This window comes from Psittacula echo, assembly GCF_963264785.1.
Source record: "Psittacula echo genome assembly, chromosome: 1".
In the NCBI taxonomy this organism is placed as follows: Eukaryota; Metazoa; Chordata; class Aves; order Psittaciformes; family Psittacidae; genus Psittacula; species Psittacula echo.
This window is the reverse complement of record NC_137735.1, coordinates 32,045,681-32,059,135: the sequence shown is the minus strand read 5'-3', so window position 1 is coordinate 32,059,135 and position 13,455 is coordinate 32,045,681. Positions and strand designations below refer to the sequence as shown.

Below are 13,455 nucleotides of genomic sequence, written 5' to 3'. Positions count from 1 at the left end.
ATGAAATTATCATTATATGAAATACTATAAAGGCATAACACAGAACTACACTTGGTATGAACTCATCAGAATAGTAACATGCATAGTAACACTACAATATTACAGTAATAGTAACACTGTTTGACAGGATTTTTTGATAGAAGGTTTAAATGTTACCACTGCTACAGTCACCTCTTAAGAATTTAATCTTAACAGCAACACAGGAACTAGCAACAACAGTAGCAATATTAACCAGTTACCAGAAAACAGTGGCCAAATCAAAAGGGAATGTAACTATTAGATTTACCTAGAAAATTCAACACAATGAAAAGTAGTTTCCTAAGCAAATGCTCTACAAAATTTTCTTCCAGTACATTGGAAGCGTCCATGAAACAGTAGAAGTTTTATTTTAAGATAAGGGAGATAATCAGATTTTTATAGCTTGAGCTGTATTAAATTGGATCATTTTTATCCAATAAGACCAACATCATAGTAAGAAAAACACAAACAGAATATTAGGAAAACAATAAAGGAGACTGTGGAATTATCTGCCAAAGAAACCAGTAAAGCATTCTTTTTTGGCAAACTATGGACTGCACAAAACAATTACAAACGTACAATTGGCAAAGAATGCATTACCAGGTCACCTACCCATTCTTACCCATCTGTTTAAAGTAAATGGTCATCCATCCTGCAATTTACCTCCAAAACAACTTTTGTTTTTTGTTTGCAATGGTTTTCCCAAAATGAAGAGACAGTTGAATGCATATTTTGACTTCTTCTCAGGACCAAAAACATAATAAATTCAGAATATTTATTTGCTTTAATTTTTGTTTAGGATGACTCATAATGTCACAACAAAAAGCACTGAAGAATCTACAAACGCATCAGAAAAAAAATCAACACACACAACAAAATGAACAGAGTATGGATACTAGCTGAAAACTAGAGTGCTTATGCAATCTAGATATCTATAATAGGAATAGTAGTAGAAAGCAAGCTAAAACCCACGGCTACTGTATTTACAGCATCCCACGAAATTTCCAATATTCTACAGATGAAAAGAAGCTAGATCATATTTTTGTAGGGGGTGAAAGGCGACTTGTGACCACAGCAAGAATGAGTCTGTTATGATGCCTTGTTAAACAGGACTCATCAATACTTTTATCAAGCTCCTGAAGTGCACTGGAAAAGCAATTGCAGAACTTTCAACAGCTCCCTCCACATTTCCTTTTCCTTCTTTGAACAAAAGTTCAAAAGATAATTCACTCTCAGTACAGTTAAGAGACCTGTCAATGATTTTCTCACTACCTGCTCTTGATCAACCAGCAAAAAAACTGAAAGGCAGAGGATCCTGTTTTTTCTTTCTGACGACACCTCCTTGACTGTCAGAATTCTTTCTGCTGTTGAACTACTCTTTGATTGGCTACTTAAAAACAGCTTTCTGAGATACCTTCTTGAACATGGAAACCAACAGAATTCTTCTCTTTCTAGATTAAAAAACTTCCCCTTGGAGATCTCATTGATAGGGCAGATGTTATTAAAATTATGTGGGATCTACTTAAAAACAGCTTTCTGAGATACCTTCTTGAACATGGAAACCAACAGAATTCTTCTCTTTCTAGATTAAAAACTTCCCCTTGGAGATCTCATTGATAGGGCAGATGTTATTAAAATTATGTGGGATCTCTTCTCTCATATTTTATGTATATACTTTATATGTATATTTACACACATGCAACTTCAGCTAACGGGCGTAATCAGTGCTCCTTTCATTATAATGAAACTTCTGATGCTTTCAAAAATGCAACAGCCTGGTGAAGAAAATTATCATCTACACAAACTCCTCTGCATTACCAGCCATTTCTGGCTTCTTCTTAAATACTCTCTTTACAAAACTGTGTTTTCCAAGAATCTGGAAGCAGATTTGTTACTTCTACAGTAAAACACTATTAAGCACCATCCAGGACTGAAACAACACAATTTCAGTTTAGGCAGTTTACATGTTTGTCTCTGCAGATGGTCACCTGCCATTATTACAGTCTTCCTCAGTTGCATTTCCCCATTTTTCTCCTGACCATTTATGATGCTAATCATAAGCTTTATTTGCAATGATTCAAACTGGTTCAGTTACACCTATAAAAGAAACATTTGGGAATTCACAGGTATAAGCAGGTACAGCAAAGTAAGCATAAGATCCATTTGTTTCAGCTGGCTTAAAATTCACAGAGAGATGACATGTCTGATTTACATATTTTAACCATTATCTTATAACAAACTACTGAACCAGGTCAAGGTATAGACCCTATCCACTGAAACTCTGTACTTTAGTACTCTTTAGCCTCTAACACTGCTCCGATGCTTTCAAGAAACACGAAGGAGAAAAGAAAGACATTGAGAAAAAAAAAAAAGGAAACACCAGGAAACAAAATACACATCTTTTTGTTGATGGGCTTCTGTTTGGGGGTGAAGGGGAAACTCAAGTGATCAGTTTAATTTCTCTGACTCACATATCCCCTTCTAAATTAAAATGCCCCAGTAACGAATTTGAAAAATTAACCAGACAAAAATGCAAGGCATCTCTGATATGCAAAACAGAGACAGTTGCTTCTGCCTGTGAGACGAGAGAAGCAAAGCTTAGAAAATAAAAGACCTCATATAATTTGTTTATAGCTTGATCAGATGGTACAGCAACAAAGAACAAGCTAATGGTAACAATGAATGAAGCAAAGAAACAGTCAGCACAGTGACAGTTTCAGCAGGCTAGAGCTAAAGCCTAGGTGCAGCTTGAGTGAGGGTGGGGGGCTTGTCGCTGAAGTCTGGTTGGTAAAATGGTGTTGAACGTTTTAGGAAGATGTAGTGATAATAAAATGTGAGAACAGACTGCAAGACACAGAAGATGAAAAGCAGAGAAGCTGAAGAGAATTTTCACCCAAAAATGCATTCAAGTCAGGCTGTTTCCCTGGATGTAGTCACTGTTTCCCTGGATGCAGTACAAAGAACAGGCTGAGAAACAGCCTTCACCTCTGTGAAGATGCTGTTGTCAGAGTGACCATTTTTTGTTCTCTTTCTTACATACGTAAGGTTTGGTTTTTTTCAGTAGTGTGACTGATGCAGGTAACAGAGAGAAACTATCTAGTTGAGTGAGTAGCTCAGCATGAAGGAAAAATGGAAAGTGGTCTTACATCCAGAGGAACCACTGCTTAGAGTTAGATTCTATTTCCGACTGTTCATCCGAACAAAAATAAAAACTCCAAACTGATTCATCATCACAGCATAGAGGTCCCTTTCATGTATCAAACTCCAATGTGCAGAGTGTATAGACCAAGAACAGTAGTAACATGCAAAGTCAATTCGGATTAAGTTTGATTTCCTGGGACCAAAATTGTTTAATCAAACACGCTTCCAAACACACATGAAGAAATCCCCCTATCTTCAACTGTTAGAAACACTTCCCATCTCCACCAACGACTTCACATTCGAAAGCACATAGGATATCTAATCTGTTATAGTTAATTCATATCTCAATAGCAGCTATGTCATCTTGACCCTAAACAATTATGTCAACGGCAAAACTGACATTTATGCTACCAGTTACACAGTTGTGAAGGAATCACTTAGCTTACTTTTTGGACTAGAAAATTCAAACTTGCTTGTCCACAAAGCTAGATGGAAATGTTGTACTCCAAATTCTGCTTTAGGATGAAGATGGAATTTCTTTGGAAAACACTCCAGAGGCATGACTAGAGATGCTACTAACATGTATACAGAGCTGCTCCAGACATGATTCTAACATTTAAATGTGATAATTTTATGGTGTGATAATATCATATGTATCACATTATGTTAAATAACTTTTGCTAGGGAATACCTACAAAACACAATATGCTTTGGTTTTACTGAAAAAAGATCAGCTCCTTTATCTGAAAGGACATTTTTTTTACATACAGAAGTTTCAGCCAAATATCTGTAGTGCCATGGAATTCTTCATATGTGGCATTTTAAGAAGAAGCTGGTATTATTTCCAAATGCTTTCACAAATCATAACTGTTAAGTGATTTATGTGATTGATGTCACAATGTCTTCCTCGCTGTGCACCGAAAAGCCTTTGATCTCAGAGATGAATTTGGTCAGCTTTCTACATGTAGGCTCCTTGCTATATGGCTAGGTAAGACTTCTTTAAAATGTTTAAGTATCATGCCTACAGGCATTTAATGACTTGGCTAAGATCATCTCAACCAAGTTCTATCCAAAATTTGGAACTTCTCGAGCATTAAAAAGCATTGGGGACAGGTGTGTTGGAAGGGGGGGGGGCAGAATTCCTTCCTCCATACCTTCTAGACAACGTCCAAACTACATCATCCTTCAGCAATGGACAGGCACAACAGTCCTTAGTCTGAGAGAGAATTTGGTTCACCAAACTGACTTTGTATCCACTTTGAAGAGTGCCAAAAGTGACACTAACTTTCTGAATGCAAAAAGCTACTTCTCCATCCCCAGTGGCACAACCATTCAAAACACCTGCCAGAAAAGTCATACTGATTTTACTGCAAACTCATTTTAACAACACTCTAAATATAACTAAATGCAAAATCAGATACAACAAAGAATATGGTTTATTTTAACAAGACAGGACACACATGATCTCTTCTGGTCTCAAACTTGCAAATCTGCAATGGCCCGCTCTAATACCAATCAGCTTTCACTGCTTTCCTCCAGAACAGGACCACATTTCCTTCCATTCCTCTCCAACTTGTTATTTACTGTTTTGGTTGTTTTTTGCTTTTTGTTGTTTTTTTTTTTTAATAGTATTGTGTTTTTCACATTTAGCATTTGATGTAGCTCTATGCAGCACACAAGCATCTTTTTTCCATTTTGAAAATACTGCTCCTCAGTTCATCACCTGGATGTTTAGAAAAGAGAACACACTGAAATGTCAAATCCAGGCACAAAGCGAAGAGACAAGAGACAAAACCTTTTTTTTTTAAAAAAAAAAAAAAAAAAAAAAAAAGAAAGCTGATTCCGTGGTGCATAAACATAACAAGGCTCAAATTTTAGTGTAGGGGGGAGGTAGTACTAATGCTTGTGACAAAGTTATTCAAAGTCAAAAATTCCTGTCTATGGGCCTTTTTCTATTTGAAATATGACATCGATTTCTTTTTGTATGCAATTGTTCTGCAAATATTTTGATGAGTAGCAATAACTGAAATCTTGGACAAAAGTATCCTCATAGAATACTATAGATCAAGATAAAAATCTATTTTTCCTTTAAGCAAACTGGCTAGTGAATAGCTAACAATAAAGTAATGCAAGCATTTCATATCCTTTCAGTGCTCCTGCCCATTAATTAGCCATTGATTTGAAAATGTCAATTTTCCTGATAATGGTTTTATGTGCAGTACGATCAACCTCATTAAATTCCTTTTATTTCCCATGAAAAAGTGGATTGCAAATTCACATTTATTTAAACAAACTCAACTGAAAGCAGTACGTTGATTTTTTCCTTTATTTTATGCTTAAAGATTTTCAGTTGGTTCTTACATAAATGGCTAGCCTGGCATATTACAGGACAAAGTTTATAAGTTCTTTTTCAGTAGAGTAAACAATATACAGCTGTAAGCAAAATTAACTTCCTTAATAACATCAATATTTATATTGTTTTCACAGGCCCTATAAAAGAGCTGTACATAAGACAGGGAAAGAATTTGCTATGGCATTATGACAAACTGACCTTTATAAAGCTGAACTAAATGTATCTTTTGTAACTATCTACTTTGTAGGAAAAGAGAAATTATTTAAAACAATATGGTAAAATTTCAATTCCTATTTCATCTCCTGAAGTTGGACTGTGGCAACACAAAGAATAAATAACAGTCAACCAAGGGCTGTTATTGGACTTAAGAACGTTGAAGCTTCTGTACCTCCTCCTTCCCCCCTTCACTGTTCGGTTGTGGAGGGTGAACTCACAGGAATGCAATTTATATACTCCCCCTCAAAACTGACCAACTCACTTCAATGATGAAAAATTAATCTATTAAAAAAAATCTAATAAAACCCATATATGACTACAGGTACACAAGTTTAAAGTTTCTATTGTAAATGTTACATTCCAACACCTAAGAAATCTAACATGCTGCCACATTTACCAGTTTTGCATTATCGTTTAAAGTACACCTATTTAAAACCAAGAAATAATATTTCTTCATATACAGCTTATGTATTGCATAGTTCTACGGAGTATTTTGCTGCCTATTTAAATACAGTTTAGAACTCCTTCCATAATGATCCAATCTGTTACTAAACACAATAATTTCTAATGCATATTTTGGCCTAAGAAAATTTTATTAGCACAGTTTCTCTTTTAGTCATGCATTTAATTACCTTACTAGCTTTCAGTCCCTTGGTCCTATTTCCATGTATATCATTAGTAATTTTTTGGATTAATTTATTAAACTAGGAACTTGCAGAGAAAGATCTTAGAAGAATACCAGAGCCACTCTAATACATATTCTAAAAGGAACCACCAGAACATATCAAAGTGTAGTGCTAGACAGTATTCCACAATAAGCATGTCCTTGTGGAAAAACATGCTCGCATGTAAGAACTGCTCAAAGCTGTGAAATCAGAGGGTAATTCACATTTGCATCACAGCCTTGGACATGTCAGCTGAAAAAAAAAAAAAAAAGATCAGTGAAGTGTTCTATTATTAAATGTTAATGATTCACTTCCATCACTTTCAAATATCTTTGGAAAGATCATGGTTGACTGAAATAAATAAAGCAGATTTCTTAAAGAGAAAGTCCTCCTCGGTTCTATACATTTTATTCAACTGTAATTTAATAAAACCCAAAACTAGGAAGACTTCTAAAATTTGACATACAGATTAAAACGCAGTTGAAAAGATGCGGTAAAAAAATACATAAGCCTATTTATAGTGAGCATCTATTCCACGCAGAGAACAATTCTACTCAGTGTACTGCACATTGATTAAAAGATTCACTTGAAAACTTGTGGTAAGGAAGGTGAAAAACTTGTGATAAGGAAGGTGAAAAAGATCACTAAGGTATAAATTACCTGCAAACAGAGCACTGCCGCTGCGGCTGGAGAGCAGTGAACATCACTACCACAGAGTAGTTACGAGGTGGAGCCTTCACAAATCTTCGGAATTTGTCTCCATTCATGCGGATGACTGAGCGCCTTGAGCTCCATTCCATCAGCTGTTCCACCTTCTCAGCCAAAAGATTCTGAAATTGAGGACAAGGATGAGGAATGTTTAAGATTAAACTTTAAATACTTCATACCTATATTCTGCCTTTGCATCATCACAGCTCCTACGGTCTTAAGCAGAAGGTTAGGGGATCCTCTATATAGCTTATAGCACGATTTAGTCTTCTATGTAGACAACTGGATTTTAAGTATTTAAAAAAATAACTCAGTGTAGTCTTAAACAGAAAGGATACATAAAATGAAACCAAACAGGTTGCTACTGGAGGCAAAGGAGTAGGTGTAAGGCTGACTGTCTACATACAAGATACCAGTACAACAATCATTTAACTTTCATTAAAAACTGGAAACTTTAGAAAATGTAGTATTATATTTATCCTATTTAGTAATAATCACAACAGGATATTGTCAGTCACTCAAATAACAAGATGAAAGAAAAATGTAGCTACAAAGAGACAGAAATAGTTACTACGCTGAGAACTTCTTTATGAATATGTCACATTGAATTTAAATACAAGTTTTGTATTTTGCTACAGACAGAAATGCACTGTCTTATAAACCAATCTAGCACATTCCATTTTGACATCAACTTTTTTAGTTGCTTTTAAGATTGAGATCCCAAAAATATTTTGGCTGAACTGTAAGTGTATAAGGAAAAGAAAAATTACTGTGAGTGGCTTTTCTTTTGCAATAAAGCATTCCATCACATGAATGATCTAGAAGCAGGCTAAGACAACCCTCAAGGCAAATACATTCGTCTAACAATTCCTATGAAGATCTATTTAGTTATTTGGGTTTTTTTTTAATCAAGTAAGCCATATGTCACACATGCTCAGCAGAGACTTTTGAGTCTCCCAAGTTACTCAGATTTAGTGAGGTTGCATTGGCCACACTCTAGGTGGATTGCTACACCTACAGCAGGTCAGGATCAATGAAAACAATTCATCATTTTAATTCTTCAGTTCTATGCTTAACAACACTGTGGAAGCTGCCTTTATCAAATAAGACCTAAAAAAAAAAAAAAAAAAAAATGTGGAGAAAATCCAAATATTACAACTTGCACAGAAGCTGGGTGCTGAGACAGTGGGAAAGAAAAAGAGGAGAACAGAAAGTTAAGATGGGGCACTGAACAAAATATAAATGAAATTCAGACCTGGAATGTGTGAGATCTCTGATAAAATACATGAGTTAGTGAAAGGGTATACAAACTGATGAGGGTCTACTGTGGAAGGGAAGAATAAACTAGCTTAACAAAACATACTGAAACGGGGATACTCAGAAAAGAGAACATGATGACAAGCAAGACAAGGATAAAACTTAAATACTGTGCAAGAAAATCTAAGAAAGGAGACAAGGTGATTTTCTAAGACTAAAAAAAACAGAATGAAGAAAAAATTAGTTCATCTTATAACATTTAGACAAATCAGTAAGGCTATAAAAAGAGTAGCAATAGCTATATAAGGGGAAGGAAGTAGTGAACTATAAGGGCAAAGGAAAATTGCATTTTGCCTGCCAAATCTTCCATCTTAAAAATTAGCAGAAGACGGCCCTTGGAGCTCCCTACAAGGCACAGCACAGCTGGTCATCAGAAGTTTTGAGTCCAAAGGAAGCTTTGATCTATGTAAATCATAAACATTTCTGAGACAGACACACTTATTTGAGACTATAAAGCCTTTAAAAAATATCTCTTCGGGTTTTACTGCTAGTCTCAGAATTTAGCTGAGATTTGTAAACACAAAAGTGAAGGAGAGATTACAGTTCTGTTTAACATGAGAATACCAATAAATAAATTTTCTGCTGCTAAAAGACAGGTATGGTTCTGATATTACTTCAAAAGGGTATTATGTTAAGGTCTTTTCTCTAAAAAAAAAAAAAACAAACCAAACCAAAACCATAAAGCAGGTTAAATAAAAATAATTAAGCATACTCATTTGTAAAACTTCCCCGGATTAGCAGCACTTGGATTAAATCTTTCTGTTCATTTCAAAAGATTCACTAATTTTGCATGAAGCACTCCAGCTGGTAATGCGCAATAAAACATAAGGAGCTAAAAAATATGTGTACTTCCAAAAGCTTTAATATCTGAAGCAAATAGATAACCAAAGAGAACTAATAAAAATACACAACTTTCAAATTAACACAGGAAGTATGCATAATATCCTACTTTGTACAGAAAATCAAAAGATTTTTCAGAATAGGGCTTACTTAGGGGAAAAAAAAAAAAAACAAAAAACACGTAATACCAGAAAAGTCTTACTTAGAAAAGTCCCATACACTGTTTTACTTGGAAGCTTGTTGCCAACAAACAACTGTCTTGACTCCTTCAGATTCATCAATGTCTAATATTACCTTCACATAGCTCTTGTGCAATACTGTGAAGCTCATCATAACGTTCTAAACCGTGCATGTATTTTGGTTTGTCTTTTCTCAACGCACTAGGTGAAAAGCTAGTAATGAAACTAACCTGTTAAGTGTATTACACTAGGTAATCAAGCTAGTACATCAGGAGTATAAAGTCAGTATGTACAATTTTACTACTGGCTTCACTGGATTCTGAAGAAACTTAATTTTTTCAAATAGCAAGTTATCACTGAATAGATTGCAGATAATCACATATATCATGAAATATTCTGATATAGGCCAGATTTCTCTTAGGCAACTGACTGCACCTTGATATCGTAACACTTTTTAGTCCACTTTATTCCAGAAAGTCTCTTTTTGCAGAGTAAATGAGAGAAGAGACCATGGGAATGACAGCTCTACAATTCATAATCAAACTTGTGGAATATCCTACACTTTACAGCTTTATTTGGCAACATTTTACAGATAGATGAAGGTCTGGTATTTTGTCATTTATAAAACACTTGCACAATATATGCTGCTGAGTAAGTTATTACCTTTTCATCATCTTATTTAATAATGAAATCCAAGAAATAAATCTAGTGTTAAATGAGTTTCCATTTTAGCTGTGCATTGAACTTTAAAGTTGAGTACCTGTGTTCAGGAAATATGGCACAGTTCAACATTCCAACTATCTATGTAAGCTTTGGATGAAAAAGGCACCCACTTTTCAGACACTACACGTAGAAAACTGACCAGTCTGTTAAAAAGGGGCCGGGGGGGAGGATTGTGTATTTTTAACAAATGCTCAAGCTAGCAGACTGGCCTCATGGATTTCATAATTCATTATGTAACTTTTACGTTTTTGTAGGAAAATTGAAAGTCTGTAAAATAACGTTTAAAAATGAAAAACAGATTGTTGAATAAAGGTGCAAGTATGAGCTATACCTGCAGTCAAGAACTGTCTCCTGAGTAAAAGAACAGTGTTGAAAAGGAAAAATCAAAATAAAACAGTTAGAAGAAAACAGGTATAGTCTTCCCTATTACCCTAATGGGATAATAATAAACACCATAATCTATTAAGAACCAGGAGAACGTTATTAAAAAAGACAGCGATCTATCCCAAATTATTCTTGCCATGAACATACTGAAGCTAGACATATTCTCCAGTATTTTCCTTTTACCATTTACCATCCAGTTATACAAACCATACATTAAACTGTCACCAAAGCGAATTCCCATTAGGATTCTACACATTTACAAAAAACTCACTCACCTCTTTCTAACCCCTGGAGAAACGTTTCTGCCAAAAAATCAAGAAATAGGAGAAGACTGCTAATCAAACCCACTAGACAAAACACATCTTGTGATGACTGAGACACACTGTCTCTCATGTCCAGAAAATGAGAGACACCATCTCTAGTTTCTGCTCCTTTCCACAGTTTATACAGGTAAAGACCCTACATTTGTTTAAACCTGCTTATTTAAGTAATTCTTCCAAGTATTTCCTGGCTTTATGCTGCTAACTGAAAGGGACCGTTTTAGCTGAAACTGGAAAAGAAAGACAACCAATCAAAACCCATCAAACACACACACACACACACAAACCAAACCAAAAAACAAAACCAACAACAACAAAAAAACCCTCAAACATAAATCTGAGAAAAATCTTCATTTATTAAGAAAATTTGCAGCTTTTGTGGTGTAAATAACTACATAAGGGTCAACAGATAACAGTGTACTGACAAGCACAAAGAACACTTACTAGGTGAGAGGCAACCATGTATCATTTATTTATTTTCATTAGCTGATGGCCCAAGAAAAATAAAAGAATATGTATGATCTATGTAGATGCTGTATGATGATCTTGTTTCACCACATGAATGCTAGTATCTGTAAAAGAAACAGAACTAGAATATTACTTGCTGTTCCTACACTATTTTGTAATAAAATAAAATTTATGGCACAACAGCATTTTTTAAAAACCAAATAACCCTTAAAAGTGTAACTGAGAAAATCCAGAACCCAGGAATTTTCTTATGCAACAAGGAAAGCAGCTCTTTATTTAGGAGAGTGATTTCTCCATAAAGAGATCACCTAAGAAAAATGTTTTTGTTGCTGGAGTAGGAGCAGAATCATTGGCACTGTGACCTGAACCCTTAGGAGATAAGCAGTCCCTGCAGAAATAAGCAGCCTGGGACAGCAATTCTAAATAATTCTGGCTAGAAAAAAATTTTTCCATTTGCAGTTGTCCCTATCACTGAATGAAGAACAAAGAAAGAGAATAAAGTTAATCTAATACAGATCTCTGTTTTCAGTGATTTGATGAAACAACTATGCCACCTGTCAAAAACATAGGCAAACTGTGATAAGTTATGAAACAGAAGATGCTTGCAAGCCCAGCTTCTGGCATCGGCACTTGAAGCAATTCCCCATTAGGGATTGTTTCCCAGTGATCCCTCATATCCCCTCTCTGCTTCTTAACCCAGTAAAGCTTGGCATCTACAAGCCTTCTCTTTCATACTCTGACTAGCAGATTAGCTACTCAAAATGCAGCTTTATTTATTCACTATCCCAAGACATGGTGCCTGCAAGACAAAGCATAAACAACAATAACAACCACCCTGCATACACACATTTTGCCTTAGCTGACTGAATCTTCTTTGGCCAGATTTCCTAAATTTCTTTCGGAAAAAAAAAAAAAAACCAAACACAAAAACAACAAAACAACACCACACACACACAGACAAAAAAAAAAAAAAAAAAAAAACCAAAAAAAAAAAAAAAAAACCCACACCAAAAAAACAACTCTCTGAGGAAGTAAAACAGAACAAAACTAGTCCGGATTCTCCTAGACACTGCTTGCTCTGTCTGTTCAATGGATACCACTGACATTTTCAAGACAAGTCTCATATTTTTAAAACAAAACATTTAAATACTTGTTGATTCAGAATAGCTCATCTAGGAAATAAACATCACAGTAAAATAGCTGGAGTGTGGCAAACAGAAGTTTCTCCTCAGTTCTCACAACAGTTTTATCGCATTGTCTTTATCATATAAAGGTATTTCCAATAGTTTTACATTACTGAAAATGTATTTCGGATTAAGGTTCTTCTTTAGACCTCCTTTCTAGTGTGAGGTATCCCTGCCCATGGCAAGGGGGTTGGAACTAGATGATCTTAAAGTCCTTTTCCAACCCACACCATTCTATGATTCTATGATTAATTTACCTTGTCTGCAGTCAGAACATCACCACACAGGTAACTTATTGCATAAATGGCTATTTAAAAAAGCAATGAACAAAGTCCCAACAATACTATTCAATGTTTCAGTGACCAAATCGGCCTCCTTTCCTTTGAAACACAGTGACTCTACCACGTTGCTTCTGTAAGGTTTCACAAGAAGCTTCAGTTCTTTCTGATGCAAGAATGTGCCTCCTCAGTTCTCCTAGACATGTAAACATCGAAGACCTCAGCTCCAGAAAGGCATGGTTAAGATCTAAGATGAGACATCAGCAGTAGTAAAAGTCCCCAAAAAAAACCAGGCAGGGACTCAATCTATTGTTGACTACTAGTAACACTGAGTGAGGCATTGGTTATTACCAAGCTATTCATCCTTCCTGATGAAGCTGCATGGGGGTTGGAACTAGATGATCTTAAGGTCCTTTCCAACTCTAACTATTCTATGATTCTATGATTCAATAGCTCAAATTTCAGTTTCTGAAGAGGAAGAAATAAAGCAAGGAGTTTCTAATTAATGATTTGCTACTATATTTTATATATGCCACTGAGACAAATTAACTACAGGGTTTAGGGGTTTTTTTGTTTGGTTTTCAGTTTTGGCGTTGGTTTTTTGTTAGGTTTTTTTTGGGTGGGGGTGGGGTTTTTTTTGTTTGGTTTTCAGTTTTGGTAT

General features: G+C 35.3%; 1 protein-coding gene across 1 annotated transcript in view; it reads right to left on the bottom strand.

Annotated features, from left to right (window-relative positions):
- Positions 1 to 7,208, bottom strand: part of TUSC3 (tumor suppressor candidate 3) — a gene marked incomplete at its 3' end in the record, with an annotated part of 72,207 nt that extends 64,999 nt beyond the window's left edge. The window contains exon 1 of the mRNA XM_080622876.1: positions 7,054 to 7,208. Coding sequence (XP_080479002.1) covers positions 7,054 to 7,193 — 140 coding nt within the window. The 5' untranslated portion in view covers positions 7,194 to 7,208. The remainder of the gene's footprint in view (positions 1 to 7,053) is intronic.
- Between the last annotated feature and the right edge of the window lie 6,247 nt (positions 7,209 to 13,455).